Source organism: Cygnus olor, chromosome 19 (genome assembly GCF_009769625.2).
Source record: "Cygnus olor isolate bCygOlo1 chromosome 19, bCygOlo1.pri.v2, whole genome shotgun sequence".
Taxonomy (NCBI): Eukaryota; Metazoa; Chordata; class Aves; order Anseriformes; family Anatidae; genus Cygnus; species Cygnus olor.
Window position 1 is genome coordinate 46162 of NC_049187.1, and position 26957 is coordinate 73118.

General features: G+C 46.4%; 2 protein-coding genes across 3 annotated transcripts in view; one reads left to right on the top strand and one right to left on the bottom strand.

Moving 5' to 3' along the window:
• The first annotated feature begins 391 nt into the window (after positions 1-391).
• On the top strand, positions 392-25774 carry LOC121057601 (ficolin-1-like). Its single transcript, XM_040532036.1, is given in 13 exon segments — positions 392-485; positions 10032-10183; positions 10185-10223; positions 10226-10349; positions 11189-11302; positions 11741-11794; positions 15202-15237; positions 17590-17745; positions 18903-18929; positions 19871-19995; positions 20472-20601; positions 21063-21197; positions 22573-25774. Coding segments are annotated over 13 exon segments (1434 nt in total). The 3' UTR covers positions 22821-25774.
• Positions 18437-26957, bottom strand: part of LOC121057283 (dual specificity testis-specific protein kinase 2-like) — a 45183-nt gene continuing 36662 nt past the window's right edge. The window contains exon 10 of one of the 2 annotated variants that reach the window (XR_005813736.1): positions 18437-21933. The gene's annotated coding sequence lies outside the window, so the exon portion shown is untranslated. The remainder of the gene's footprint in view (positions 21934-26957) is intronic. The other variant, XR_005813737.1, reaches the window with a different exon arrangement.

Sequence of the window (26957 nt, forward strand, 5' to 3'; positions counted from 1 at the left end):
CATTATTATTAGTAAAACTATTATTATTATTATTATTATTATTATTATTATTATTTTCCTGTCTTAATAAACTGTCTTTATCTCAACTCACAAGCTTCACTTTCCCATTTCTCTCCCCTATCCCAGAGAGGGAGGGGGGAGGGTGAGCAAACGGCTGTGTGGTGTTTAGCTGCCAGCCGGGTTAAACCACAACAGAAGCCTAGGGAACACTCAGGTAATGCAGCTACGTCCTACCCTGAAAGCCTCTTCAATGCTGTACATTTTCTTTAAAATGTGAATATTAGTCTTATTTTCCTTGTTACTTTAGGCAATTACACCACACCCATCTCACCCCATCAGGTAGCCCTGAGCAACAGGTATGAGGCCCTGGAGGCTGAAAAGCAATCAAAGGATGGAGAAGGGGAAGATCCCTCTCGACCAGAGATATTACCAGGGTCGGAAAGGCCAATCCCCCATATTGCGACCACTGGCAGAAGAAAGAAAAGGTGGGTTTTAGTTGTGGGTGATTACACAATAGGGGGAACAGAGGATCCAATATGTAGAAGGGACCCTCCTCTAAGGGAAGCCTGCTGCCTTCCTGGGGCCCGGGTTAAGGACATCACCAGGAGACTTCCCAGCTTGGTTTGATCCTCAGACTATTACCCATTGTTGGACCTACAGCTGGAGGGAGAAGAAGTGGCAACGCCTAGCCCGAGAGCAATCAAAAGGGACTTCAAGGAATTGAGACAGATGATCAGGAACTCGGGTGTGCAAGTCATCTTCTCCTTCATTCTCCCCAGTATTGACAGTGACAGGAACAGAAGGATAATGTCCATTAACATATGGCTCTGTGGCTGGTGTCATCGCCAAAATTTTGTGTTCTTTGAAAACAGGAAGCCTTACATGGCACCATGACTGCTGGCATCGGATGGGATTCATCTTTCCCAAAGGGGGAAGAGGGTCCTCGGTCATGAGCTGGTGGGGCTCATTGATCGGGCTTTAAACTAGATTCGACGCGGAAGTGGGGTATCATCAGGAATACTGGTGATAAGGTACATAATGACATGCCATCCCACTCACCCCAGCTGGACACTACACCCAGCAAAGGATGCCCAGAGCCGAGAGAGGGAACAGGAGAGATACCGTAGGCCCACATGGACAAGTTACAGTTGCCCTGTCCAGAAAGGAAGGTGCATTGGGAGCCCAACTCAAATGCCTCTATGTGAACACGTGCAGCATAGGGAATAAACAAGGGGAACTGGAGGTGTGTGTGCGGTTGCAGGGCTATGATCTCATCGCAATTACTGAGACATGGTGGGACAGCTCTCATGACTGGAATATGGCCATGGATGGCTTTGTGCTTTTTAGGAAGGACAGGCCAGGAAGGCAAGGTGGTGAAGTTGTTCTTTACACGAGTGAGCAACTGGAATCTATGCAGCTCTGCCTAGGGAGGAATAAAGTGCGAGTTGAGAGCTATGGATGAGGATTAAAGGGCAGGCCAACAGGGTTGACATTGTGGTGGGAGTTTACTACAGGCCACCAAATCAGGAAGAGGAAGTGGATGAGGCCTTCTACAGACAGCTGCAAAATGCCTCACGTTCACAGGCCCTGGTTCTTATGGGGGACTTTAACCACCCCAATATTTGCTGAAAAGACAACACAGCTCAGAACAAACAGTCCAGGAGGTTACTGCAGAACAATGCAGATAACTTCATGCCGCAGGTGGTAGGTGAACCAACAAGAAGAGGAGCGCTTCTGGAGCTGGTACTAACAAACAGAGATGGTCTAGTTGGAAACATGAAGGTTGAGGGAAGTCTTGGCTGCAGTGATCACGAGATGTTGGAGTTCAAGATCCTGTGAGGACAAAGCAGGGCAAAAAGTAGGTCTGCAACCCTGGATTTCAAGAGCTAACTGACCTCTTCACGACCTAATTGGAGGAATCCCCTGGGCTAGGGCCCTAGAGGGAAAGGAGGCCCAGCAGAGTTGGCTAATATTCAAGCTCCACTTCCTCAAAGCTCAGGATTGGAGCATCCCTGTGAGAAAGAAGTTGAGTAAGGTGGGCAGGAGGCCTGTGTGGATGGGAAAGGAGCTCCTGGGAAAACCTAAACAGAAGCAGAAAGTGTATATGATGTGGGAGAAGGGACAGACCAATTGGGTGTAATATAGGAACATTGTTAGAGAGTGCAGGGATGCAATGAGGAAAGCCAAGGGCCACAGAATTAAATTTAGCAAGAAACATCAAGGATAACAAGGAGGGCTTCATCAAATACATCAGCAGCAAAAGGAAGACTAAGGAAAATGTGGGTGTGCTGCTAAATGAGGTGAGTGCCTTGGTGATGGCAGATACAGAGAAGGCGGAAATTACTGAATGACTTCTTTGCTTCAGTCTTCACTGCTAATGCTAGCCCCCACACACTACCAAGCCTGGAAACAAGAGAGAATACCTGGTGAGAGGAATACTTTCCCTTGGTTGAAGAGGATTGGATTAGAGGTTATTTAGGCAAGCAAGACACCCACAAATCTATGGGCCCTAATGGGATGCACCTGAGGGAGCTGGTGGATGTGATTGCTGGGCCACTTTCCATCATCTTTCAATGGTCATGGTCAACTGGAGAGGTCCCACATGACTGGAGACTTGCTAATGTGACACCCATCTAAAAGAAGGGTCGTAAGGAGGACCCTGGGAACTACAGGCCTGTCAGCCTGAACTCAGTGCCAGGAAAGGTGATGGAACAGGTCATCTTGAATGTAATCATGCAATGTATGCAGGACAACCAGGTGATCAGGCCCAGCCAGCATGGGTTCATGAAAGGCAAGTGCTGCCTGACCAACCTCATCTCCTTCTATGACCAGGTAACCGGCCTGGTGGATGGGGGAAAGGCTGTTGATGTAGTCTTCCTAGACTTCAGCAAGGCCTTTGACATGGTTTCCCAGGGTATTCTTCTGGAGAAGCTGGCAGCCCATGTCTTGGACAGATACACTCTTTGCTGGATTAAAACCTGGCTGGACGGCTGGGCCAAGAAAGTGGTGGTGAACGGAGTGAAATCCAGCTGGTGACTGGGTCATCAGTGGTGTTCCCCAGGGGTTGAGTGTCCATCCTCTTTAATATCTTTACTGATGATTTGGATGAGGGAATTGAGTGCACCCTCAGTAAATCTGCAGATGACACCAAGCTGAGGGGAAGTGTCAATCTGCCGGAGGGTAGGAAGGCCCTGCAGAGGGACCTGGGATGGGTCGATGGGCAAAGGCCAATGGGATGAGGCTGAACATGGCTAAGTGCCAGGTCCTGCACTTTGGCCACAACAACCCCATGCAGCGCTACAGGCTTGAGGGAGAGTGGCTGGAAAGCAGTGCAGAGGAAAAGGATCTGGGGACGTTCGTCGATGCTCACCTGAACATGAGCCAGCAGTGTGCCCAGATGGCCAAGAAGACCAACGAAGTCCTGGCTTGTATCGGAAATATTGTAGCCAGCAGGACCAGGGAGGTGATCGTCCCCCTGTATTCAGCTCTGGTGAGGCTGCACCTCAAGTACTGTGTTCAGTTTTGGGCCCCTTACTACAAGAAAGACATCGAGGCTCTGGAGCGTGTCAAGTAACAAGCAAGTAACAAGCAGCAAGTAACAAGTAACAAGTAAGCAAGTAACAGCAGCAAGCGAGAGACAAGACAGACATATCTTGGATTGCAGAGATGTTACCTCTAGGCCAATCTGTCTCCTCCACTCTAGCTCAGTGGGTCCTTGCCACCCTCGACTGAAGGAGAGAAGTGTGAGGACAGGGATTTTGTGCCACTGCAGAGGAATGCATTCCTGGAAGGTCACAGAGAACATGCAGAATGGACAGGCCATGTTTGGGATAGGCCTCTAGTAACATACAGAAGCTGAAATTGTTTTAACAAGGCTTGTTGGTTTTATCTACAAGGGAGTCGATCAAACACAAAAACATGCTGTTTTTTCCAAAGATCTGTTTCCTAATAACTGCACTGTAACCTACAAAGATCCTTGGGGGTACCACAGTTCCAGCCTCAATAGATTTTACCACTGAAGAGCCCACGACAGATTTACAGATGGAGTGATAATTTACAGATGGAGATGATAATCTACCCTTGCAGATCAGATCCCTCTTTCCCAGCAAGGCAAGACTGTAAAGCTCCCAATGGGCACCTGCAATGGTGCTGACTCTCTCAAGTGAACTGTTATCTCACATTGCCCTAAGGAATTTTTGGTCGAACTTAGAAATGCAATAAAAAATTAAAATAAAATAAAATAAAATAAAATAAAATAAAATAAAATAAAATAAAATAAAATAATAAAATAAAATAAAATAAAATAAAATAAAATAAAATAATAAAATAAAATAAAATAAAATAAAATAAAATAAAATAAAATAAAGAGGCAATTGGCTAGCCTCTTTCTAGGGCAATTGGCCCCTCATGTCAGAAAGATAGTCTTAGGTTGCAGGATAAACTCGCAACAGTCGAGAATGATGGGGACCTAGGGCATCTGTTCTAGAAGGTCCACTGGTTGAAATAGAGCTAGGGAATGAAGAGAGGGGCTTGAATTTTTGTTGGTTGTGGGAGCTTCTGTCTCTGTGTTAATTCAAAACTTGACTCTGGAAAAGCACTGAGTCTGTAAATGTAATAGGAGCAACTGGCCAACAGGAAAAGGCATTTTTTTCAATGCTTGAAATTTAAATTGGGAAAAATGATTGGAATTCATCAATTTTTATACTTACCCAATTTGCCAAGGTCCTTATTAGGAAGGGACTTGCTGGAAAAATTGGATGCAAAAATTTCTTTTGAACAAGGAAAAATGGAAATAACCTTTTGACAAAATGAGAAAAACAGTCAAGTTTAGTTCACGGTACTAGATTTAAAGAATGCCTTTTTCTGCCTGCCGGTGGCAACTGAAAGCCAGAAACTCTTTGCCTTTGAATGGGAAAATGCTAATAGAGGATGAAAAGCTCAGCTTACCTGGACTGTGTTACCACAGGGGTTCAAGAATAGCCACACCATATTCAGTAAACAACTAGCCTGTGATCTTGAAGCTTTAAGACCCCTTCGGGAAAAGGGGACACTGTTGCAATATGCAAATGATTGCTACTGAAGAAGAAAACTAATGTGTAGAATGGACCATTTGTTTACTAAATTTTTTCGGCACTAATACTCTGAACTCAGCCTCTTTCCTTAGTAACAGAGTTTCCAGATTACCCATTCATGATTGCATCAAGATCATGGACATGGTATCTTCGTCCACCAGGGAGTTCGCCTCACAGGATATGTGATAACAAAAATCAGCCCAAAAGGTGGAAATCATCACTATGATAAGAGCTTTTGAGCTGGCAAAAGGGAAAAGAATTAACATTTGGACAGATTTGAAATATGCCTTTGGTGTGGTGCATGCACACATGGCAATTTGGAAGGAGAGAGGACTTTTATCTTCCTCAATTAAACATGCAGAAGAGATACTGAAGTTACTCCAAGCAGTATACCTGCCTACTAAAGTTGCCATTATGCATTGTAAAGGATACCAAGCAGGGGATACTGATATTGAAGAGGGAAACAGATTGGCTGACGCAGGAGCCAAAGGGGTGGCAGAACAGGCATCTGAGAGTCAAATTTTGGCACTAGTACCAGGAACAGAAAACCAGGCGTTAAAAAAAAAAAAAAAAAATAGAAAATGAAGTAGAATATTCTAAGATGTAAATGGAAAATGTTACCTGCAGGTTTAATGTAAATAAATGATGGGAGAATTGTGATACCATACTAAATTGAATGGTAATTGTAAAACATAATAAAGTATGCTGGGGAGCAGAAGTAGTATAAGAGTTTTTAAATACAAAATGGATAGGACCTAATTTGTATACTATTGTTAGACAGGTATAAAAGCAAACCACAGACAGGAATCAAGCTCCAAACAGTGGTAAATTATTTTTTTTCCAGCTCCCAAGAAAAGGGGGGTATCGGTATTTATTAGTATTAACTGACACCTTTTCAGGATGGCCAGAAGCATTCCTGACCAGAACAGCCAAGGCCTGGGAGGTAATTAAACAGGAAATTGTGAAACTGGGACAAGAAGCAAACTTGGTCTGGCCTCAGTCTCTTTCCTTAGCCCTTTTGCGTACACGAACTAGACAAAGGGTAAAAGAAGGGCTAAGCCCCTTTGAAATCTTATATGGATGACCCTATGGAATACAAAGAGGAATATCAATGAAATTGGAAAGCATGTGAGTGGGACTCAGTGTAGAGGGTTAGATGGACCATTGCACAGTATACAACCTGGAGATTACGTGTATGTAAAGTCTCTTGCAGAGAAGACCTGGAACTAGAGTGGGCAGGACTGTTTCAGGTACTCCTCACCACTTTTACAGCGATCAGAATCAAGGAGCAGAACGCCTGGATCCATCACACCAGAGTGAAAAAGACACCCAAAACCCCCAGGAAGGTTACTCAGGTGCAACCTGGAAGGTTACATTTTTCATGGTCCTAATGGTATCATCGGTCAAGGAAACTGAACAGTGGGAGCACAATACTTATGAGAAACTCACACAGGCAGTGAGTGATAGTTTACCTAAGAAATGGAACATGTCCATTTGAAAGGATTGTGAACATCTAGGGGAGAGATTTGAACTACTCCCACGCAAAAATGTTAACATATACACCAGATTAACTTTCTGTGTATATGTTAACAAACAAAAACAGATTGAGACTGACCTGGAGAAAAGAATAAAATTTTGCATGCAGTAGCTCAGGATGATACATCCTGGGGATTTGCAGATTTGGTACAAAAATTGACTTCCTGGTTGCCAAACCTAACATGGCTGGAGCAGTTGTTTATTACAATAATCATGGTCATAGTTTTATCCATGGTTCTTTGCGTGGTGAACCGATGTACCTTATGGTGTTTTAAGAGTACAGGAGATTCCTACAGCAAGTGGAAAAACAACCAACTAAGACAGAAACTGGTGTCTAACAAATACTTTGAAAGAATGTTAGATAGGGAAATGCTGTATTGAAGCTAGAAATAGTAAAAGAATTTACTAACTTTTTAGAGAAGGAGGGACTGAGAGAGGGAGTTAGGAGAATCTTAGCAAATAGAGATAGAGTGCTGACAGTATTAAACTAGTGGATGCTACTTAGTGTCTTTGCTAACTATTGTGAATTGTGCAAATTAATTAAATCAAGAAGCCTTGGGCCCCTTACCAAGGTTAGTCCCTTGACAAGAGTGTGAGCCTTAAGTGATCTTAAGAAACTGACAGAAACTGGTCCTGCAGATGGACAAGAGCCAAGGAGCAACTGAGTCTGTGCAAAGACAAGAGGTCAACTAGCAGTGACGAGGAAGAGTCACCAACCTTCATCCCCATAACCCCTGGTGACCACTACGAGGAGACACTGCGGAAGCACAGACGGAAGGAGCTTATGGAAATGACTTATTGAACTAATTTTAATATGAAGCAGGGACAGGTTATGCATATGTATAGGAGCATTGTGAAACTTCATGCATATGTAACTCTTTACTGCATATAACTATGGCAAGTTGCCATGTGGCATGCGCACAACTTTGGCAGGACTACCCCCCGTGCTGCCCAGCACTGAATAAACATACCTACTTTACAATCTTACTGATTGTGGAGTCTGTTTTCCGCACGTCAGCCTGAAGTCAGATACGTCAGAGTTTCCGTCTCAGCTCCTCAGCACAAACTGTCTGCCTTTCTGGCACCTTTAGAAGTTGTGTGGCAATGTCCTTAGCCATGAGACAAAGCAGAGGAATGCCATGACTGGGGCTTGCTGCCTATTGTTTTAGGTATTTACAGCCTTTGCAGCTTTTCTGATGTTTTTGTGAAGCTCTAGCCTCCTGGTGGTAAGGAAGCCAATGTCAAAACTACCAGGAGCCTGGATTTCACCTATGATTTTGAATAAATCAGTGTTAAATCCTCTGTTGTGCAGTTACCATGTTCCCACATGCACTTTTTGAAGATCTGTTGTCATTTGTTTGTGCCTTCTGATTTGCTAAGCTTATTTTCTTGGGGCTTTACAAGTCAGTTAAGTTCTGGAGACTTCACTTGTGACATTTACATCTCTGGAGCTGAAGAGTCATGGTGTTTAGAGGCACTCCCTATTCTGCAATGTACTTAAAACTCGTTTCTGCATTCCCAAAGTGATACTGGACTTTCACAACCGACAGGGGATATTTCCTAGGACTCAAGTGAGAACCTACATAGAAAAAAAGAATTGCTGATGGTGTAAACGATCTGCACTATTTGATCTTCATTAGGACACAGTGTGAGGAAAAACAATTTAGGGCATATTGATCACTGGGCCAATTTCAATATCTACCCTCAGGGACCTGACCTACTTTGGACTGTTTGTTCAAAAGCAGTTTTCCCCCTGCTCCCAAAGTTAGCCATGTCCACAAGGACACTGCAGCATTGCCTCCTTGTCTGAAAGCAGGGTGACATCTCCAGGTGTCCCCCAGGCTGGGTGGAGCCCACAGGCTTTAACACCTAGGTGGATACATCAGTGCTGCCTCCACAATATGCATTCTCAGCCTGATGCAGGTCTGGCCACCTTGATAAGGGATTAACTGGGAAAAGCTGGGGCAAACCTATTCTTACTTTTTTTTTTTTTTTTACAGGACAGATCTAGCCAGGAGCCCTTGGCAGATTGTAAGGACAGGATAACCTGTGAGGCCAGTTTAACCATTGCTTTTTTGGAGTGACTTACCAAGGGAAACAGGTAGCTCTTGCTGCTAGATATTGTAACAAAGTATTGCAGCTGTTACCAAGCTCACAGCACAGGACACAGAGTGCTGAGTAGGAGGAGACTTCTCAGTACTAGCAGCTGGCTTTTCTTCATCTTCACCTGCCCCATGGGGCAGAAACAACTGTGTCCCAGACAGGTAGCAGCCTGCGCTGCATGAACATTTGCGATGTAGAGAGGGAGAGAAGAGGAGTGCACAGGGCCCCAGTCAGTTTAAATGACTCTGCATAGACCTCTCCTGCCCTAGCAGATCAGAGACATCTGCTCATCCTTTTTCTCTCTCTCTCTCTCCTTCTGAAAAGCTGAAGAAAGAAGCTATTCTCATTTCTCCCTGAGAACTGCATACACAACACTTGCCATGAATGATATACTTTTGTCCCATTTTAAACAAAACCCAAATTTGAATTCAGGTGGTCAGATCACATTCCTTCTGATTTCCCTGCAGGCTTTTTTTTTTTTTTTTTTTTTCCAGACAGGGAAAGGAAAGTAAGACCTGCACTGCCCTTAACAAAATTGTGTCTTGGGAACAAAAACAATCATAAACATCTATTGCATTTCTGGGCTGCAGTGGCCACACCCTGGTTGACTGTGATTTTGAGGAACATAGGCCTGACAAAGAGTAAAGTCAGGACCCTGAAGTTCCGAAGAGTGAACTTCAAGTTATTTAAAGCTATTAAAGATGAAATCCCCTGGAACACTATACTTAGGAACAAAGGAGCTGAACAGAGCTGCTAAAAACTCTGCTATAAACTTTAAAGGTTCTGTACATAGAGGTAACAAAAGAGTCAGACTTGAGACAGTTTGAACCTCGTAATGCTGACACAAATGAACAGAGTGCACAACAGAGAAACTGAAATCCTACTCATTATTACAATGAACAGGAACTGGAGGGGGAAAGAAAAAAAAAAGGCAGGAAAAAAGTCAGACATGCTCTTCCCACCAAACCTCACTTGGATATGCAGAGTTTTAACTCCAGGTCAGTCCTGGATTACCTATAAACTGAAACCTCTGTTTGAAAGGTTGCAAAGTGACCCAACACTGCCTGGTAGGCAGAGCATTGGAGCATGAGTCAGGCACTGCAGCTTCTGACTGTGATCTTTGTTGACCTTGGGCTTTTCTTTTCCTACTGTCTCAGTTCCCCCATACACAGAGTAAGTGCTGCTCTTTGTAAAGTGCCACTAGCAGGAAGGAAGAGGGGAGCTGTCTCCATTTAGCTAAATGTATGTTTTTGCCGGTTCATTTCATCTAGAAATACAGTACAGGAGGAGATATGCATCCAAAATTTGCAGAGGCCTGAGACAAGGCATGCTGGGGCAGCCAGGCAAGGACTTTCCCCATCAGGCCTGTGGAAAGCTGCTTACCTGGGAAAAGCTCTGGAGACACAGAGTGGGGATCCCAGGCATTGGGCAAGCACAGAGGTGGAGCTTACACTGGATTTTTTTATTACGTATAAAGGGCTTAGATGGGTCAATACTAACCACAGTGCCTGGGACATGGAGAAGGAAAGCTGAGCAGAGAGCAGAGAGCTGTGCCAGCAATGGAAAGTGTAGCCCCAGTCCTTCTTGTCCTGCTCAGCATAACAGCCACCATTTGCGATGCCCAGGACACCTGCCCAGGTGAGTGGGGCACAAATCCTACTGTTAATTGCCCTAAGGCAGGCTGTTATAGCTGAGCTGAGCTGGGGGGGGGGGGGAGGGGGAGTGGATTTGTTCCTTCTATGCATCTCTTTAATTCAGCTGCAAGTGGGAAGATGGGTGATGAAGTCTCAGTAGTGGCTTCACAAAGCTGCTGGCTCCAACCAAAGGTTTAGCATCCTGCCCACTCACTAGTGGGATCTCCAGGAACAGGCCGCCCCATTCATAGTTTTCCACCCTGTTCTATGTTTTCCATCTGTGGTGCCTTACCTCTGTTACTGGAGGATGCAGAGCAATATCAACCAAGTGCTTGATGGGTGCCCAGCACCCTGGCAACTTGGGAACACTGCACAACACAGTTTTTGGTCTTTATTCTCCAGAAAGGCAATAGGCGTGATTTTAAACTGATCTGGTGTCAGGAAATCAGGCTAAATCTTTAGAATCATTTTAAATCAGAATCTTTACTATCCACATGCTCATCAGTGCCATTTATTTTTTGCTGTATTACCCCACAGAGCACCTCACATCTTTTGTTTTATTAAGTTACAATGTATTTGTCATGCATGTAATGTCACATATAACAGCCTTCTTCCACTAAACTCCCCTGAAGCCAGAGAGATCCAGCATCTAATTCTAATACGCAACAACCTCAATACCGTCTCTTAATACATATAATTATGCCAGACTTCCTTCCTCAGACTGGACATCACTTGCTTATCTTTGCCTTTTGCACTGTTTCTGAAGCCCAAAGGGTTCAGTTTCTTCTCCAAGACATTTCAGAGTCGTAATAATCTCCATGATGACTGTCTTCATTAATTCAGAGGTGAGAATAGTGGGACTAGGTGATGCTGACCGGCTTGCTGTTCTCCAAGGATGCCCAGGGATCCCAGGTGCCTCTGGCTCAAAGGGAGAACCAGGTGTCCCAGGAACAAAAGGTGAGATTCCAAAACCCAGCAGTGAATGCTTTGATATTAGATTGCTTTGTTGCAGGGGGGAGGAGCTGTTGAAGGTCACCTCATACCCATAGGAGTCCTTCAAGGCCTCCCATGTCATAGTGGACTTGTAGGCAAAGTGAGTCACAACAGTAGAGGGAGCCACTCCACTGGGGCAAAAGCCACGGACTGGCTCCCAGATGTACAAAGCTCACAGGAATTCATAAGTGAAATGTAAATTAGGACTTACATTGGCAGTACCTGTGTAGTATAGCTTTAGTAGAAGAAAGGGAGTGAGATATGTTATAAAATATCATCCGATGAACAAAAAACATCTTCCTTGTTTCTGCAGAAGCTGAGGCCTAGCTGCCCAGGCTTCTGTGTCACCTCCCCTCTGATCAGATTACAATATGCACATATAAACTGAGCTTTTCCTTGTAGGAGAAATGGGAACCCGGGGACTCCCTGGGAAAGCAGGACCACCCGGTACAAAAGGTAATGCATAACATACTTGGCTTCAATCTATAAACCCACTGAAGTTCAGGGCATACATAGGGAGACTGGATCTACAGAGATAAAATACCTGAGAGTTGGTCATACTCCAAGAAACAGCCCTGAAGTAGCATAGATCAGGAAGATTTGGTGCATGCATCTGGCATGGGATGGGTACTAGGAACAGTGTTGTAGGGTGGGACCACATCTCAGAGGAAGATACTACTCTTCTTTTTGAAGTCCCCCTTATCAGCCCCCTATAAGCAGACATCTCCCTACACAGCAGGCTGTGTAAGCAAGCTGAGAGACTCCTAGAGACTCCAGGAGACATCCTGGTCCAGATATGAGACAAACCAACCAGAGGAGAAGCATTACTGGACCTCATGCTTACCAACACAGATGAACGAATAAAAGAGATTAAGATTGGAGGCAATGTGGCCTGCAGTGACCACACCCTGGTTGACTTTGTGATCTCAAGGAATATGGGCTTGGCTAATAGCAAAGTCAGGACCCTGAACTTCCAAACAGCGAAATTCCAGCTATTTAAAGATCTAGTGGCTGAGATCCCCTGGAACACTGTCCTTAGGGACAAAGGAGCTGAACAGAGCTGGTAACTCTTTAAGGATGTTTTTCTTAGAGCACAAGAACTCTCCATCCTCCTGTGTAAGAAAGCATGCAGGGAGGGCAGGAAATGGGGATGGCTGAGCAAGGACCTTTTGGTCAAACTCAAGTGCAAGAAGGAAATGCACAGGAAGTGGAAGAAGGGACATGTGGCTTAGAAAGAGTACAGGTTTGCTGTCTGGATGTGCAGGGATGGGATCAGGAAAGCCAAAGCAAGGATGGAACTGAGATTGGCAAGGATGCAAAGAATAACAGAAAGGGATTCTATAAGTAGGTTGCTCAGAAAAGAAAGGCCAGGGAGAGTGTTCCCCCTCTGATAAATGAGAAGGGAGAACTGCTAATAACAGACATGGGGAAGGTTGAGGTACTCAACAACTTCTTCACTGGTGGTCAGGCTTCCCACATATCTCATTTCCCTGAACATGTAGATGAGGGCTGGGAGAACAAAGTCCCTCCCACTGTAAGTGAAGAGCAGGCTTGAAACCACCTGAAGAAACTTAACAATTTCAAGTCTATGGGGTCTGATGACATGCATCCCAGGGTCCTGAAGGAATTGGCTGATGTAGTTGCCAAGCCTCAGTCCATTGTATTTGAAATATCATGGCAGTCAGGTGAAGTCCCTGGTGACTGGAAAAGGGGAAACAGCACTCCCATTTTTAAAAAGGGTAGAAAGGAGGACCCAGGGATCTGCAGATCGGTGAGACTCACCTCTGCGTCTGTCATGGAATGGATCCTCCATGGAGGCAATGTTAAGGCACATGCAAGACAAGGAGGTGATCTGAGACAGCCAGCATGGCTTCACCAAGGGCAAATCATGCATGACCAATCTGGTGGCCTTTTGTGATGGAGTAACTGCATCAGTTGACAAGAGAAGACTGACTGATGTCATCTACTTGGACTTCTGTAAGGCCTTTGACACAATCCCACATGATATCCTGATCTACAAATTGGAGAGAGATGAAATTGAAGGGTGGACCATTCAGTGGATAAGGAATTGGCTTGAAGACCTCACCCAGAGAGTGGCTGTCAATGGTTCCATGTCTAGGTGGAGGTCAGTGACGAGCAGGATCCCTCAGGGATCTGTCCTGGGACCAGTGTTTTTCAATATCTTCATCAATGACATAGACAAGGAGATTGAGAGCACCCTCAGCAAGTTTGCAGATGACACCAAGCTGAGTGGTGCAGTCAATACGACAAAATGAAGGGAAGATATCCAAAGGGACCTGGACAAGCTTGAGAAGTGGGCCCACATGAACCTCATGAGGTTCAACAAGTCCAAGTGCAGGGTGCTGCACCTGGGCCGGGGCAATCCCAGACGTGAGTACAGAGTGGGAGAAGAACTCACTGAGAGCAGCCCTGCAGAGAAGGACTTGGGGGTTCTAGTGGACCGAAAGCTTGACCTGATGCAGCAATGTGCACTTACAGCCCAGAAGGCCAACTGCATCCTGGGCGGGATCAAAAGAGGAGTGGCCAGCAGGTCAAGGGAGGTGATTCTCCCCCTCTACTCTACCCTTGTGAGGCCCCGCTTGGAATTCTACACCCAGGTCTGGGGGCCCCAGCACAAGAAGGATGTGGAGCTTTTAGAGCAGGTCCAGAGGGAGGCTGTGAAGATGATCAAGGGGCTGGAGCACGTCTCCTATGAAGAAAGGCTGAGGGAGCTGGGGCTGTTCAGCCTACAGAAGAGAAGGTTCCGGGGTGACTTCATGGCAGATTTTCAGTACTTAAAGAGGTCTTATAAAAAGGATGGAGAAGGACTCTTTACTTGGGTGGATAATGATAGGACAAGGGGGAATGGTCTTAAATTAAAACAGGATAGATTTAGATTAGACATTATGAGGAAATTCTTCACTGTAAAGGTAGTGAGGCATTGTAACAGGTTACCCAAAGAAGTTGTGGATGCCCCATCCCTGGAGGCGTTCAAGGCCAGGTTGGATGGGGCTATGAGCAACCTGGTCTGGTGGGAGGTGTCCCTGATATAGGCAGGGAAGTTGGAACCAGATGATCTTTGGGGTCCCTTACAACCCAAACCATTCTATGATTCTATGACTCTGTGATTCCCTATTCTCCACTCCTGGAGTGGAGACAGCTGGCATACAGTGAAGCAAGGAGGGAATAGGGATTTCCTTGCAACAGGCTGACCCCCCTCCACAAAATGAGGAAGTCGCTTATTTGATCTCTCTCTGTTCATAGACTCAAGCTGAGAGTAGGGCTGCATAAGACAAGACTGTTGAGCCATGCATTAAGAAGCATTCATAGACGTGGTCCAGACTCAGAAAGCAAATCATGCCATTTCCAGCTCCCAGCACATGGTATCATCCAGGAACTGAGTGCTGGCACACTGAACAGCTGGGAAAAGAGCCCCTTTGCATGCTGAGTATGTACATATTTCCCTGTCAAAAGCACCCAAGACATCAGCAGAACCCCACAGGAGGAGATTGAAACAGGACACATTGAAACAGCAGCTATTGTCTGAAATCTCACAGATCACAGGCTTAAAACTGAAAACCAACAAAAAAAAAAATCACTGAGACAGAGGCATGAATCCAGCAGAAGGAGAAGCAACTGTCCTGCTGTTCCTGAGAGATGCTGCTGATTTGGAGAGCAGGCAGGGCCTCGCAGGCTGCCTTCAGCTGGGGCACTCACAGAGCACCATGGCTTTGCACTATTTACAACAGCCTCTCCTGTACATTTGGGAAACACAGAGGGCCAGGAGCCTCTACTTAGGGATTTGCAGTAATTCAGTCCCTTTGAGTCATCTGTGACGAGCATTTTTCTCTTGTCTCTTGCAGGAGTGGCTGGAGACCCTGGTTTCCCAGGACCAAAAGGTAAATCATGCTGAGATGAATTTATGATGGGAGCCTGTCTAGTTCAACTTCCACCCCATGCCATTCTAGAACAACACACCATGTGGGAGCAACTATAGAAAAATAAAAGTACCCCACAGGGTACTGGATGGGCTATTTGACAATAGCTCTCCCCCATCATAGGGCCTGGTCTGCTGGAGCTCCCCATAGAGGCTCAGCCCCGGCCCCTGGTGATGTGAGCAGCCCCTCTCCCAAACCAGCCAGACAGCAACAGAGGCTGCCAACAACTTGGGAGCCTGAAGCTGCTGTCCAGAACCATCAATTACAGACACAGCAGGACTTTGCACACCCCAGCCCAAGGGACCAGACACATTTGGGCAGAACTCTGACCTTCCCCTGCTATGTCAAAAGGCAGAGACTCAGATGAAACTTCATTACTGTTAATGTCACAGAAACTTGTCTCTCTCCAGTGTTATTAATAGGGTAGAGAGTAAACAAGGTGATGTTTATATATATATATATATTTTTTTTTTTTTTCTGATAACATCATCCTGCATGCTAAGGCCACTGGCACATATAAATGAGCTCTCTCTGCACCGTGGCTTCTCTCACAAGTCTTTGGCTTGTAATAGGAGCCAAATGCTACTGAGCTGGTCACTAGTATAGCACATTTGCTCCAACTGTCACAGCTGCTCCCAAAACACCCACTAAAGACCTCTGCCAGCAGTAACTGTTCCCCTTTTTGTGCTTCTGACCCTGCCTCCTTCCCTGGGTGTGTTTTGATTTCCTTCCCACACCCATCTACTACTGTTCTGTGTGTCCCACCTAAGTAATACTCACTGGCACAAAATGTTTGCACCCCATTTGTCAGGCTGTCTTAGCAGCCAGCAGGTCTGACATAGACATGTATTGCATTACTCTTGTCATTTAGACTTCCTGACCCCTAATCAGGTGTCAAAGGAAAATATATCATACTGGGTCCAACAATCCAAGAGCAGCGAGGCTGCCACTCCCTGTCCCTGTCCCCAGGTTCAACTGGTAGCCAGGCTGAAGTAGTTCCCAGTAGGCATATACATGAAGAGGCCATGTATACACTATATATATATATATATATATATATAAATACATAATATAAATATATATACATATGTGCCTATAAACAATTATACAAATATACATGTTCATCCTCACCGACAGCCACTCAGAGCACTCACATGAGCACAAAGAGCACAAACAGCTTCATCCTGCTTCCCTCTCTGGCTGAGCAGGGTAGCAGTCCACTGGTGAGAATTTTTCTGCGTAGATAAATCAGTACAAGGGGGATTCCTCCAGCAAGAGGATTCACTCAGTCTAACTAGCAGTTGGATCTCAGTCTCACCAGTTGCTGGCATCTGGACATAGAACCCTGAGGCTGCAGCCCCACTCCAGACCACACACACACATACGCACTATTGGAGCACCCCAGCCCCACAGCCAACCCTCTGTGCTCTTGCCCCTGTAGACACCCATGTACCCTCACACCCACAGCAGCATGTTCAGACGCACTCACCTCCTGGAGTCCAGACCACTTCACCAGCTTTGCCTGGGTTGATCTTTGCTAGCCGTCACACTCGCACACCTGCACTTATGCCAGTTGCTGCCCCACAAACTTCTGAGCCATGGTCTGGCTCCAGGTGCTGCACTCACACCCCCATACACACATGGGCACACAGAATAGAGCTCTCACCCAGGACAGTACTAGAAAAGTTTTTAATAAGATGACAGGACAGACTGTGGTGATCAGGGCAGGGCACAAACAAACAAGCATACTGACCAGCTATCTAAAATACACCATTTTTATCGCCTTACCCTCTATTTTCCCTGTCTTCTTCCTTCCCAAATCACCTAAATCCCCCCATTTTCTCACCTTTGGCTCCTCCCCTGAACATCTCACAATAATTCCTGTCCTCTTCCCCTGCATCCCATAATGTGTTGCACTCCCAGGCAGCCACCCCCCTGTGCCTGCCAGAGGGTCTGGAGAGTTGTTCCTGTTGACTCAGGCTGCTGGGTGTCACAGCTGGACAAGGGACTGAGGCTCTGTGGGGGCAGCCCTGGGAAGCAGCCAGACAAGATACTTGGTTCTGTAATTACAGGAGCCTGTGACTTGGTTTCCCACCTGCCATTGTCCCTCTGTGCTCTTCTGGATTTGAGCAGATGGGCCTTTGATGGGCTGGGAACCAGCCAGTACAGATCACTAACAAGTTATTCCTCCTGCCTTTGCTGCACCATGCCTCTTTGTGCATGCAGATGAGCTTATCAATTCACCTAACATCACCACTCACACCAATGCAGCAGGATTTGGCTTGAAAAGCAAACAATGTCAAGTTGTGGAAGAGGGAAGGACTAGGTGTGGAAGGCAGAGAGCAATTGATGATGTTGTTTGCCCAACAGGAACAAAAGGAGAGCCTGGGTTTCCAGAAACTTTGGGTGAGTTTCCTCCTTGGTCTTTCATCCCACTGCTGGCTTTGCAGAACAGACTAGTGATGACAAGCAGTAAGGCAGAATCCCTGCATCAGAAGTCAGGACAGGGCAGCAACTAATTCAGAGTGACACTGAAGGACAGAGCAAGGATATTACTGTTTACCTATTTGCTTCTCTCAGCCACATGCAGTTTCTGCATGGCTATTTGTAATCCACCCAGACCAGATTAGATAGAACGGTCACATCCTGTGAGTGCTTCTTAAATAACCTGCCCTCTGTGTGACCTGTAGAAGGTCTGTTTTGGTCCTTACAGCCACAGTATCCTGGTTTCCAAGATGAAGCCACTAAAAATACAAGAGGTTCTGTCTAGACATCAGGAAGCACTTTACAGTGCATGTGACAGAGCACTGGAACTGGTTGCCCAGAGAGGTTGTGGAGTCTCCTCCTTGGAGATCTTTAATATCTGCTTGGATGTGGTCCTGGGCAAGCAGCTGTAGGTGGCCCTGCTTGAGCAGAGAGGTTGGATCAGATGGACCCAGAGGTGCCTTCCAGCCTCAGCCAGGGAGGGGAGCGGAGGGGAGCGGAGGGGAGGGCAGGGAAGGGGAGGGCAGGGAGGGGAGGGGGGGGAGGGGAGGGGAGGGGAGAGGAGGGGAGGGGAGGAGACAGGGAAGGGAAGGGAAGGGAAGGGAAGGGAAGGGAAGGGAAGGGAAGGGAAGGGAAGGGAAGGGAAGGGAAGGGAAGGGAAGGGAAGGGAAGGGAAGGGAAGGGAAGGGAAGGGAAGGGAAGGGAAGGGAAGGGAAGGGAAGGGAAGGGAAGGGAAGGGAAGGGAAGGGAAGGGAAGGGAGCATCAGTTGACTAAATCTCCCTGAGCTAGAATCAAAGCAGAGCTCCAGCCCACTCTGGCTACGTTTGGATGCCATAAGAACAGAATCCCATGCAGAGGCTCAAACAGATTGGAGAGCTGCAGTAACACCTCAAAGAGAAAGATTAGGATGCCATGAACTCACCGCCTCACTGCCTCAAGCACTCTAATTCAGTTCTACATTTCCTGGGCACGTAAAAACATTTGACTAATAAGTAATAGGCCACATCCAGGAGCAGACCTCCATTATGAAGGACACCCAGGCTCACAAGACAGCCTGGCACAGCTGTGTGCCCACACATCAGATGCTCATCATGCTCAGACACTTGTATCACCACTACCATGTCATGGAGCAGCTCTGGAGTGCAGAGGCAGGTCCCGCCTGCAAGAAGTGGACAGTGTGTCCCACCAGGGCAGTGAGTCCTCTCACCCCCACACCATGCACTGGCACAGCACTGGGTTCTGGGTAGAGCAGGGGTCTTCTTATCTGATACACTGAGGATGCTCAGTGTAAATCTTCCCAGACTTTCTCCTGCGAAATCATACCACAAATGCACCTGTAAGCTGGGATCATAGAATCACATAATGGCTTGGGTTGGCAGGGACCTAAAGCTCTTCCAATTCCAACCCCTGTCATGGGCAGAGACCCCTCCCACCAGCCCAGGCTGCTCAAAGCCCCATCCAGCCTGGCCTTGAGCACTTCCAGGGATGGGACATCCACTGCTTCTCTGGGCAGCCTGGGCCAGTGTCTCACCTCCCTCAGAGTAAAGAATTTCCATCAATCCTTTGGCACCCATGAATCTGAGCTGCTGTGGATTTGGTGAGGAAAAATAAATATATACATAATATAGATGTATATATTCAAAACTGCCCCCTGTTCAATTCACAAGAGATGAGCTGAACGGTATTTTCTGTGTTACAGGTAGGTGGGGGTTTTTTGTGTGTCACAGCTCCTATGCTGCCAGCTACCCCCACACCTTCAGTGCCCCACATTCCTGAGTCCAAACAAATTCCTGGATCTTGAGTTTGTCATCCCGCTTGGAGCAGCTCCATCACCCAGACCCTCTAAAGACCCCTTGCAGATGAAAGGGGTCTGAGCCCATTAGACTATCTCTTAGAAAGAGCCCATCAACCCTGTGACATATTGACTCGGGGAGTAGCAGGATTTGTCTCCAAGTAGAAGTGCACCAGAGTTCTGCAGTGCAAAGAGCCAGCTGGGAGACTGAAGGCCCAAAGAAGCTAGTTCAGAGCATGAAGCTGATGTGCTCTCCAGATGGAGTGAGCACATCATTATTCTCTCCACTTTCACTCTTTCTCTGATTTGCTCACAAGCCAGGAACTGCCAAGAGCTGCTGGATAAAGGGAAGATCCTGAGTGGATGGTACACTATCTACCCCCAAGGCTGCAATGCCACCACTGTCTTCTGTGATATGGACACAGACGGTGGAGGATGGATTGTGAGTAGGATGAAGGGAGGGAAGCTTTTATAACCCTACAGTAATTTCTATTAAGGCTCTAAATGATAGCACTAAAATAGCAACAAAAAGGAAGAAAAGTGTCAAAGACAGGAAAAACACATAATGAAGCCAGGTCAGAGAGGTGACAGCTGAAGTTCATGTTAAACCTGGGTAAATCCATGTGAATACAGGGGATTCTCTTGGGAGAGATCTCTGGGAACAGACTGAGCACCACAAACTGTCTTCCATTCCTGCTTAAGTCAGAAAAATCCCTCCTCATTTCCAAGCATAGATGAAGCAAATTTGTGAGAGAGATTTCCCTGTCAGTTCAGTCCTCCCAGCTACCCTCTGGCATGGCCCAACGCAATGGGAGAGTTTGCTGCAAAGGGCTGTGCCACCCGTTCTCTGCAGTCAGGCAATGGAGCTTCTTTTAGTGAAGAATGGCCTGACAGGGGTGAGACTCTTATTTCCTGCAGGTTTTCCAGAGACGCTCAGATGGATCAGTGAATTTTTTGCGAGATTGGTATTCATACAAGCGAGGATTTGGCAACCAGCTAACAGAGTTCTGGCTGGGGAATGACAACATCCACTTCCTCACCTCTCTGGGTAAGGTCTGCCTCCTTCCCCAGGCTGGGGCTGTTAGAGTGCACTCACTGCACAATGCTAGGCCATTAAAGACTGAACTTCTTGCATCTCTCTTGGGCCCCAGTAGTTAATTTTAAACAGCATGCAGGCTCTTGCAGTCCATTGCACGCAGGAAAATTACCTCTAAAAAAGGTAAAACTACAAGTAACAGAAGTGAATGAGCTGTCTGCATGACTTATCCTGGAGAAAGGCCCACACATCTACTTACTAGTCCTGTTTGTGATGACAATCATGTTCACAAACAGCCTTGGACTCACAATTATGTGCAGGACAGATGGTTCTGCAGCAATTTGAAATATAATCTCTCAAGTAGTGGTAGCTCCTCTTGAGTTATCTCAGGGCTCCTTAAACCCCTCACCCCTGAATTCCATTTGCCTACTTACCACCAGCCCCACAGAACTGCTCTCTACCTTCTCTTCTAGGAAATTGTGAACTCCGTATTGACCTGAGAGACTTTGAGAACAACTACTACTTTGCCAAGTACGCTTCTTTCAGAATTTTAGGAGAGTCTGAGAAATACAAACTAGTTCTAGGAGACTTCCTTGGTGGAAATGCTGGTAAGTTAGCAGCTTACTAGGAAAGACCATTTCCCAGAGCAATTCAGAAGCATTCAGTATTTACAGTACAGTGTTGTCATGCACCATCTACATTTGGGGTCAATTTTTTAAAGCTGCCTAAGGCACCCCAGGTACAGAGTGACCTCTGGGTGCAGGGAAGGAAGGGGACCCCCATCACCCACAGAAGCGTGACCCAGAGCAGTAACTAAAAGCCCTGCCACGAAGTTTTACAGCAAATGCAGAGTCTGGCTCTGAGCAGTGGGACACATAGCATTCCCACACCTTCACAGCAGCCAGGCCAAGTTCTGCTTTCAGTTTTATTGGACGTAAATATTTACCATGAAGTTTTGGTATTTCTAGGGCTGGGGGTGATATTCAATACTTTCAGCATCAGCACAACATCCTCCTAACTCCTGATGTGTTTTTTGTTTGTTTCTTTCTTTCTTTAAAAAGCAAACAAATCCTCTGCAAAAGTCAATACCCTTCATGTGAGAATGAGTGAAACCAACACTTGAGATAACAGTGTTCCATGTTTATGTGGCTTTGTACACTGCAACTCTTTCTGACAGTCCAGATCAGACAGTAAGTCTACAGAGAACCCAAGTGGTGTAAGAGTTGTGTAACTGCAAGCAGAATCTGGTCCATTTGCTCCACAGGCATAGATAAGTTCTCCATGTGTGTCAGCAGTCCTAGCAGAGCTCAGGATACTCTTTTTCTCTATGACCAAGGAGGATACCTAGGTAAACAGGAGAACAGCAGGATTTATAAAAACTGCCTTGCAGTTTTTACAAAGAGGATGTAAACTGTTGGAGAGTGTCCAGAGGGCAACAAAGATGGTGAAGGGACTATAAAGGAAGATGTATGAGGAGAAGCTGAGGTCACTGAGGCCTGTTCAGCCTGGAAAAGAGAAGGATGAGGGGAGACCTCATTGCAGTCTACAACTTCCTCGCGAGGGGGAGTGGAGGGGCAGGCGCCGACCTATTCTCTTTAGTCACCAGTGATAGGACCCGCGGGAATGGTGTCAAACTGAGGCAGGGGAGGTTTAGGCTACACATCAGGAAGAGGTTCTTCACGGAGAGGGTGGTTGCCCACTGGAACAGGCTCCCCAGGGAAGGAGTCACTGCACCAAGCCTGTCTGAATTTAAGAAGTGTTTGGACTGTGCACTTAGTCACATGGTCTAAAATTTTGGGTAGACCTGTGTGGTGCCAGGAGTTGGACTCGATGATCCTTATGGGTCCCTTCCAACTCAGTATATTCTATGATTCTATGATTCTATGATCCAGCAAGGCCCACTGATACCTTGCAATGATGCACAGAAACATTAAGTTCCCTTTTGCACTATTGCATTAACTGTGAACTTGTACTCCCCTGCAGGAGACTCCTTATCATACCACAAGGACATGCCATTTTCAACAACAGACCAGGACAACGACATGAGCTCCTTTAATTGTGCCACAGCCTATAAGGGAGCATGGTGGTACAATGACTGCCACTACTCTAACCTGAATGGGATGTACTGGCTGGGCATTCATGGGAGCTATGCTGATGGTATAAACTGGAAGACCGGCAAAGAATACCACTACTCCCATAAGCAAACAGAAATGAAATTCAGGCCACTGTAACAGGGAAAGAGGATGTCTGACTGGTACCAACACATGCCACTCAACAGCCAACAGAAGACAGAAAACATAATGTTATTTGAGGGCAAAACTGAACAAAGAATGATATTGTAAGTTGTGGCTTTGGCCCATAGCAGCTTTTAGAAAGCAGAAGCTCTACAGATGCTGACTAAGCCTGAGCATTTTTTTCTGAAAAATCATTGCCTTGATTTAAAGACCAAGTGATGGTAAGGCTACTGCATCTCAGCAAAGCTCTCAGATGGTATTTCCTTCAGTGGCAAATACCGGTAATTTTCTCTCTAATCCATGTATTTGAAGCCTTCAGTGGTTTTGCAGCCTCTTTTTCTGTTGGACCCAAGAGTGATCTGAAAGGCATTGAATTCTCACCCCCCTCCCTGCAGGCCATGCTGGAGCTATGATGTAGACTGAAATGGAAAGGACTGAGCTTCCAGTACAGTGCCGTTAGCACTGTCACCTCCCTGCTTCCCTTCCCATTGTCTCACACACGAGGTACTCCAGGAACCACAGTGACATTGCCCACCAAGATCCAGCTGCAGCCAGGCCCAGAGCCAGCGATTCCCAAGGCATGTTTTCAGCATCTCATTCTTAAGCCGCCGTGGACCAAGAGCTGAATACAAGACAGTCTGTCCAGTAATGTGTGTAGTACTAAGACACTACAGTAGTCCCAAGTTAAACCTCGCACAAGTGGCCAGCAGGTGCCAGTATCTTCCATCTCATTTTCTTTCAAGTAGCATTTGAAAACAGGCTACCCACGGGCAGATGGAAACTGCTTATCCATAATTTGACTATTAGCAGAACAAGTTAAATAACATGTCTTGTTCTTTGACTCCTACCCCTACAGATGATGAGTGAAAGGGGACCCTAGTGCTAAATTTGCACTGCAGGGACAAATCAGTCAGTGGAACCAGAGTATTTATTTGTGTTATGTTCCTAAAGGTCACAGGTTTGTTGTGCTACTTAGTGCACAAATGTGTAGCAAGGTAATACTTACAACATTGGTAAGCCTTAAAACATTGAGTCCAAACCTTGTGAGTGTGGGAAAAGTGAAGAGGCCACTCACCCAGCACATGGGTGACATGCTGAGAAATAAATCTGAGGTTCTGCACATCCCTGTACATTAGGTCCTCTCCCTGCTCACTCCTCTTTTTTAGGTACATGACAAAGTGCATGTCTGAGCAGAGAACGCACTGAATTTCCCATAGTCACTTCCTTATCTCCAGGGGCTCAGTTATGTTTTTCTCCTATTCGCAGTGATATATGTGCCCTCATCAGGAGCAGGACCAACATCCTACAGCATCCAGTTCTGTCTGACCAGATCAGCCACCAATGTTGCTGTCCAGGAGCAGCCTCTCAGAGAAGCCCATAGCACTGCCACAGACAACACTGAGAACCACAAGCTTCTTTGTGGAGACATGAACTGATCCTGACACCCCCTATTTTAACCTAGCTAAAAGTGCTGAATCCCCATTCTCTGGTCCCCCAATACGTTTTCCTCTTATTACACAGAAACCTTCAATATTTAAATTTCAGCTCTGAAGGACACACAGGTTAGTAGGTTTAAGAGCACACCAAGAACAGTCTACCCAAGTCCATCTGGTTGGTTTTCCTACACCTTCACTTGGTGAAGTGAATATTTCCATAGAGGAAATACTCAGGTATTTATGGGGGGGCGGGGGGACATGTGACAAGCCATCATCAGTGTTGGGTGAGGTAGTTGGTACCTGTCTGGAGAGTGAGATTCTCCTGCATCCTCTAAGCTAATGCAGTAGCCTAGCACTGCATCCCCTCCAGCATGAGCCACAACCTCTGCAAGGCAGGAAAATGCTCTCTGTTGATACAGGCATGTGGGGAGTGGGAGTGGGAGTGGCCATGTGGCCATGTGGGAGTGGGTCACAGACATCAGCCAGGAAGAACTGAAGCACTAGGATTCATGATATGTCTCCCTGGAGAGATATGTGCCATGTCCCCAGACACACTAGTCCACTTGGACTCCCTTTGTAGTTAGTTGGGACTACTGGCAATGATGCAGTCTGGGATGCAAGTGACCCTAAAGAAGATGCCTAGCAAAGGTGCTGGTGCATGGAGCTGGGGGGGGAGGAAGATATTGTTAGGAAAAAGAAATGGACCTGGAGTGAGTACACCACTGCTATAACTGGAAACAGAGGAATGACATCTACCCCTACAGGGTCTCCAAGATCCATCTCTGCTGACTGCCACAACTACCAGCCCAGAGCTCCCATCTTGCCTCATGGAAGGGTTCTCAGTCCTCCATCAGCTCTTACACCTGACCAGTGAGGGAAAAAGCAGAGAAGAGACTTGAGGACTAAAGGATATGCCCTAAAGGAATATGCTCCCCAAACTGTCAGGATACCATCTAGTCCCTCTTGTTTGACATCTTCTTGACAAGGTTCTCTCCAGAAGAAAAGCAGAATGGCCCCCGTCGATCAGTGACTGATCCTGGCCACTGCTCATCTGAGCTTTTCTTCCATGTCCTGAAAAACTTATGAATCAGGCTTGCATTTTTTGTTTCAAAACCCTCCTCTTCTCCTACACTTACAACCCAGAAGGCCAACTGCATCCTGGGCTGCATCAAGAGAGGAGAGGCCAGCAGGTCAAGGGAGGTGACTGTGCCCCTCTATTCTACCCTTGTGAGGCCCCACTTGGAGTACTGTGTTCAGGTGTGTAGCCCCCAGCACAAGAAGGATATGGAGATGTTAGAGTGGGTCCAGAGGAGGGCCACAAAGATGATCAAGGGGCTGGAGCATCTCTCCTATGAAGAAAGGCTGAGAGAGCTGAGGCTGTTCAGCCCACAGAAGCAAAGGCTCCGGGGAGACCTCATGGCAGATTTTCAGTACTTAAAGGGGTCGTATAAAAAGGATGGAGAAGGACTCTTTACTTGGGCGGATAATGATAGGACAAGGTGGAATGGTTTTAAACAAAAAGAGGGGAGATTTGGATTAGAGGTTAAGAAGGAAATTTTTCACTCAGAGGATGGTGAGGCACTGGAACAGGTTGCCAAGAGAAGTTGTGGATGCCCCATCCCTGGAGGTGTTTGAGACCAGGTTACATGAGGCTCTGAGCAACCTGATGTAGTGGGTGGCATCCCTGCCTACGGCAGGGGGCTTGGAACTAGATGGTCTTTGAGGTCCCTTCCAACCCAGGCCATTCCATGATTCTATGAAAGGAAAAGCAGCCCCCCAGCCAGATCAGGGCTGCTTCCAGTGATACCCTCATGCTTTGTCTGGGACATAGAAAGACCCAGCAGGCCAAGCCACCCATGGGATTACTGCCAGTCTCCAAGGGCTCCACAGCAGCTTTTTCCAAGGAAGAACACAGCAGTTTTGCCATGTGCAAGTGCCCAAAGATTTCACAGCTTGTAAGAATTAAAGTTGTGTTTTTGCAGTGGAAAAATCCACTAACCTTGTACATTCAAAAGTGATTGTACAGGCATAACAGTGGCATAACAGTGGGGGTATGTTAAGCAGAGAAGGGGACAGTGGAAGGTCCCACTGTACCAAAATAAGCAGGATGGCTAAGAAAAACAAGACAAGCAGTTGCAGAATCAGAAAAAAAATAATAAGAATAATAATCATGGGCCCCTCCAGTTACGAGAGAAGAAGAAATAAAGGGGAAAAGGAGAAATTAAAGGTTGGTCAAATAAAATTTTACATATATGGTATAGCAACAAGCGTCAAGTAGGTCGTGAACCTGTAGTACTCAGCCAATGAGGAAACAGGGAAGGAATCAAGCATCTGGTAATAGGGGATATAGGGTTATGATACGCTCCTGCTTGCAGGATGCCCACCATTGGAATCACAAATAGAATTGTTACTTCACTGAAATCCTCGCCTCAGCCCGTGTTATTGGCTGCAGATTGTTTCTCACAAACTGGGGGCTCATCCAGGATCCAGTTGCGTTCTGGGGACACCCGTTACCACCACAGCAGGAAGGCATGCCCTGCTGATTTCAGTGGTCATGTGCATTGGTGACAGTGGTTCTGCAGAGAGCTGACAAAGGAACCGAGACTGGTTAAGATGGCAGGATCAATGAAGAACTAGGGAAGAAATGAAGGTAGGCACTCCGGTTTCAAGAATTTACCCAGTAACTCTGTGCACAGAC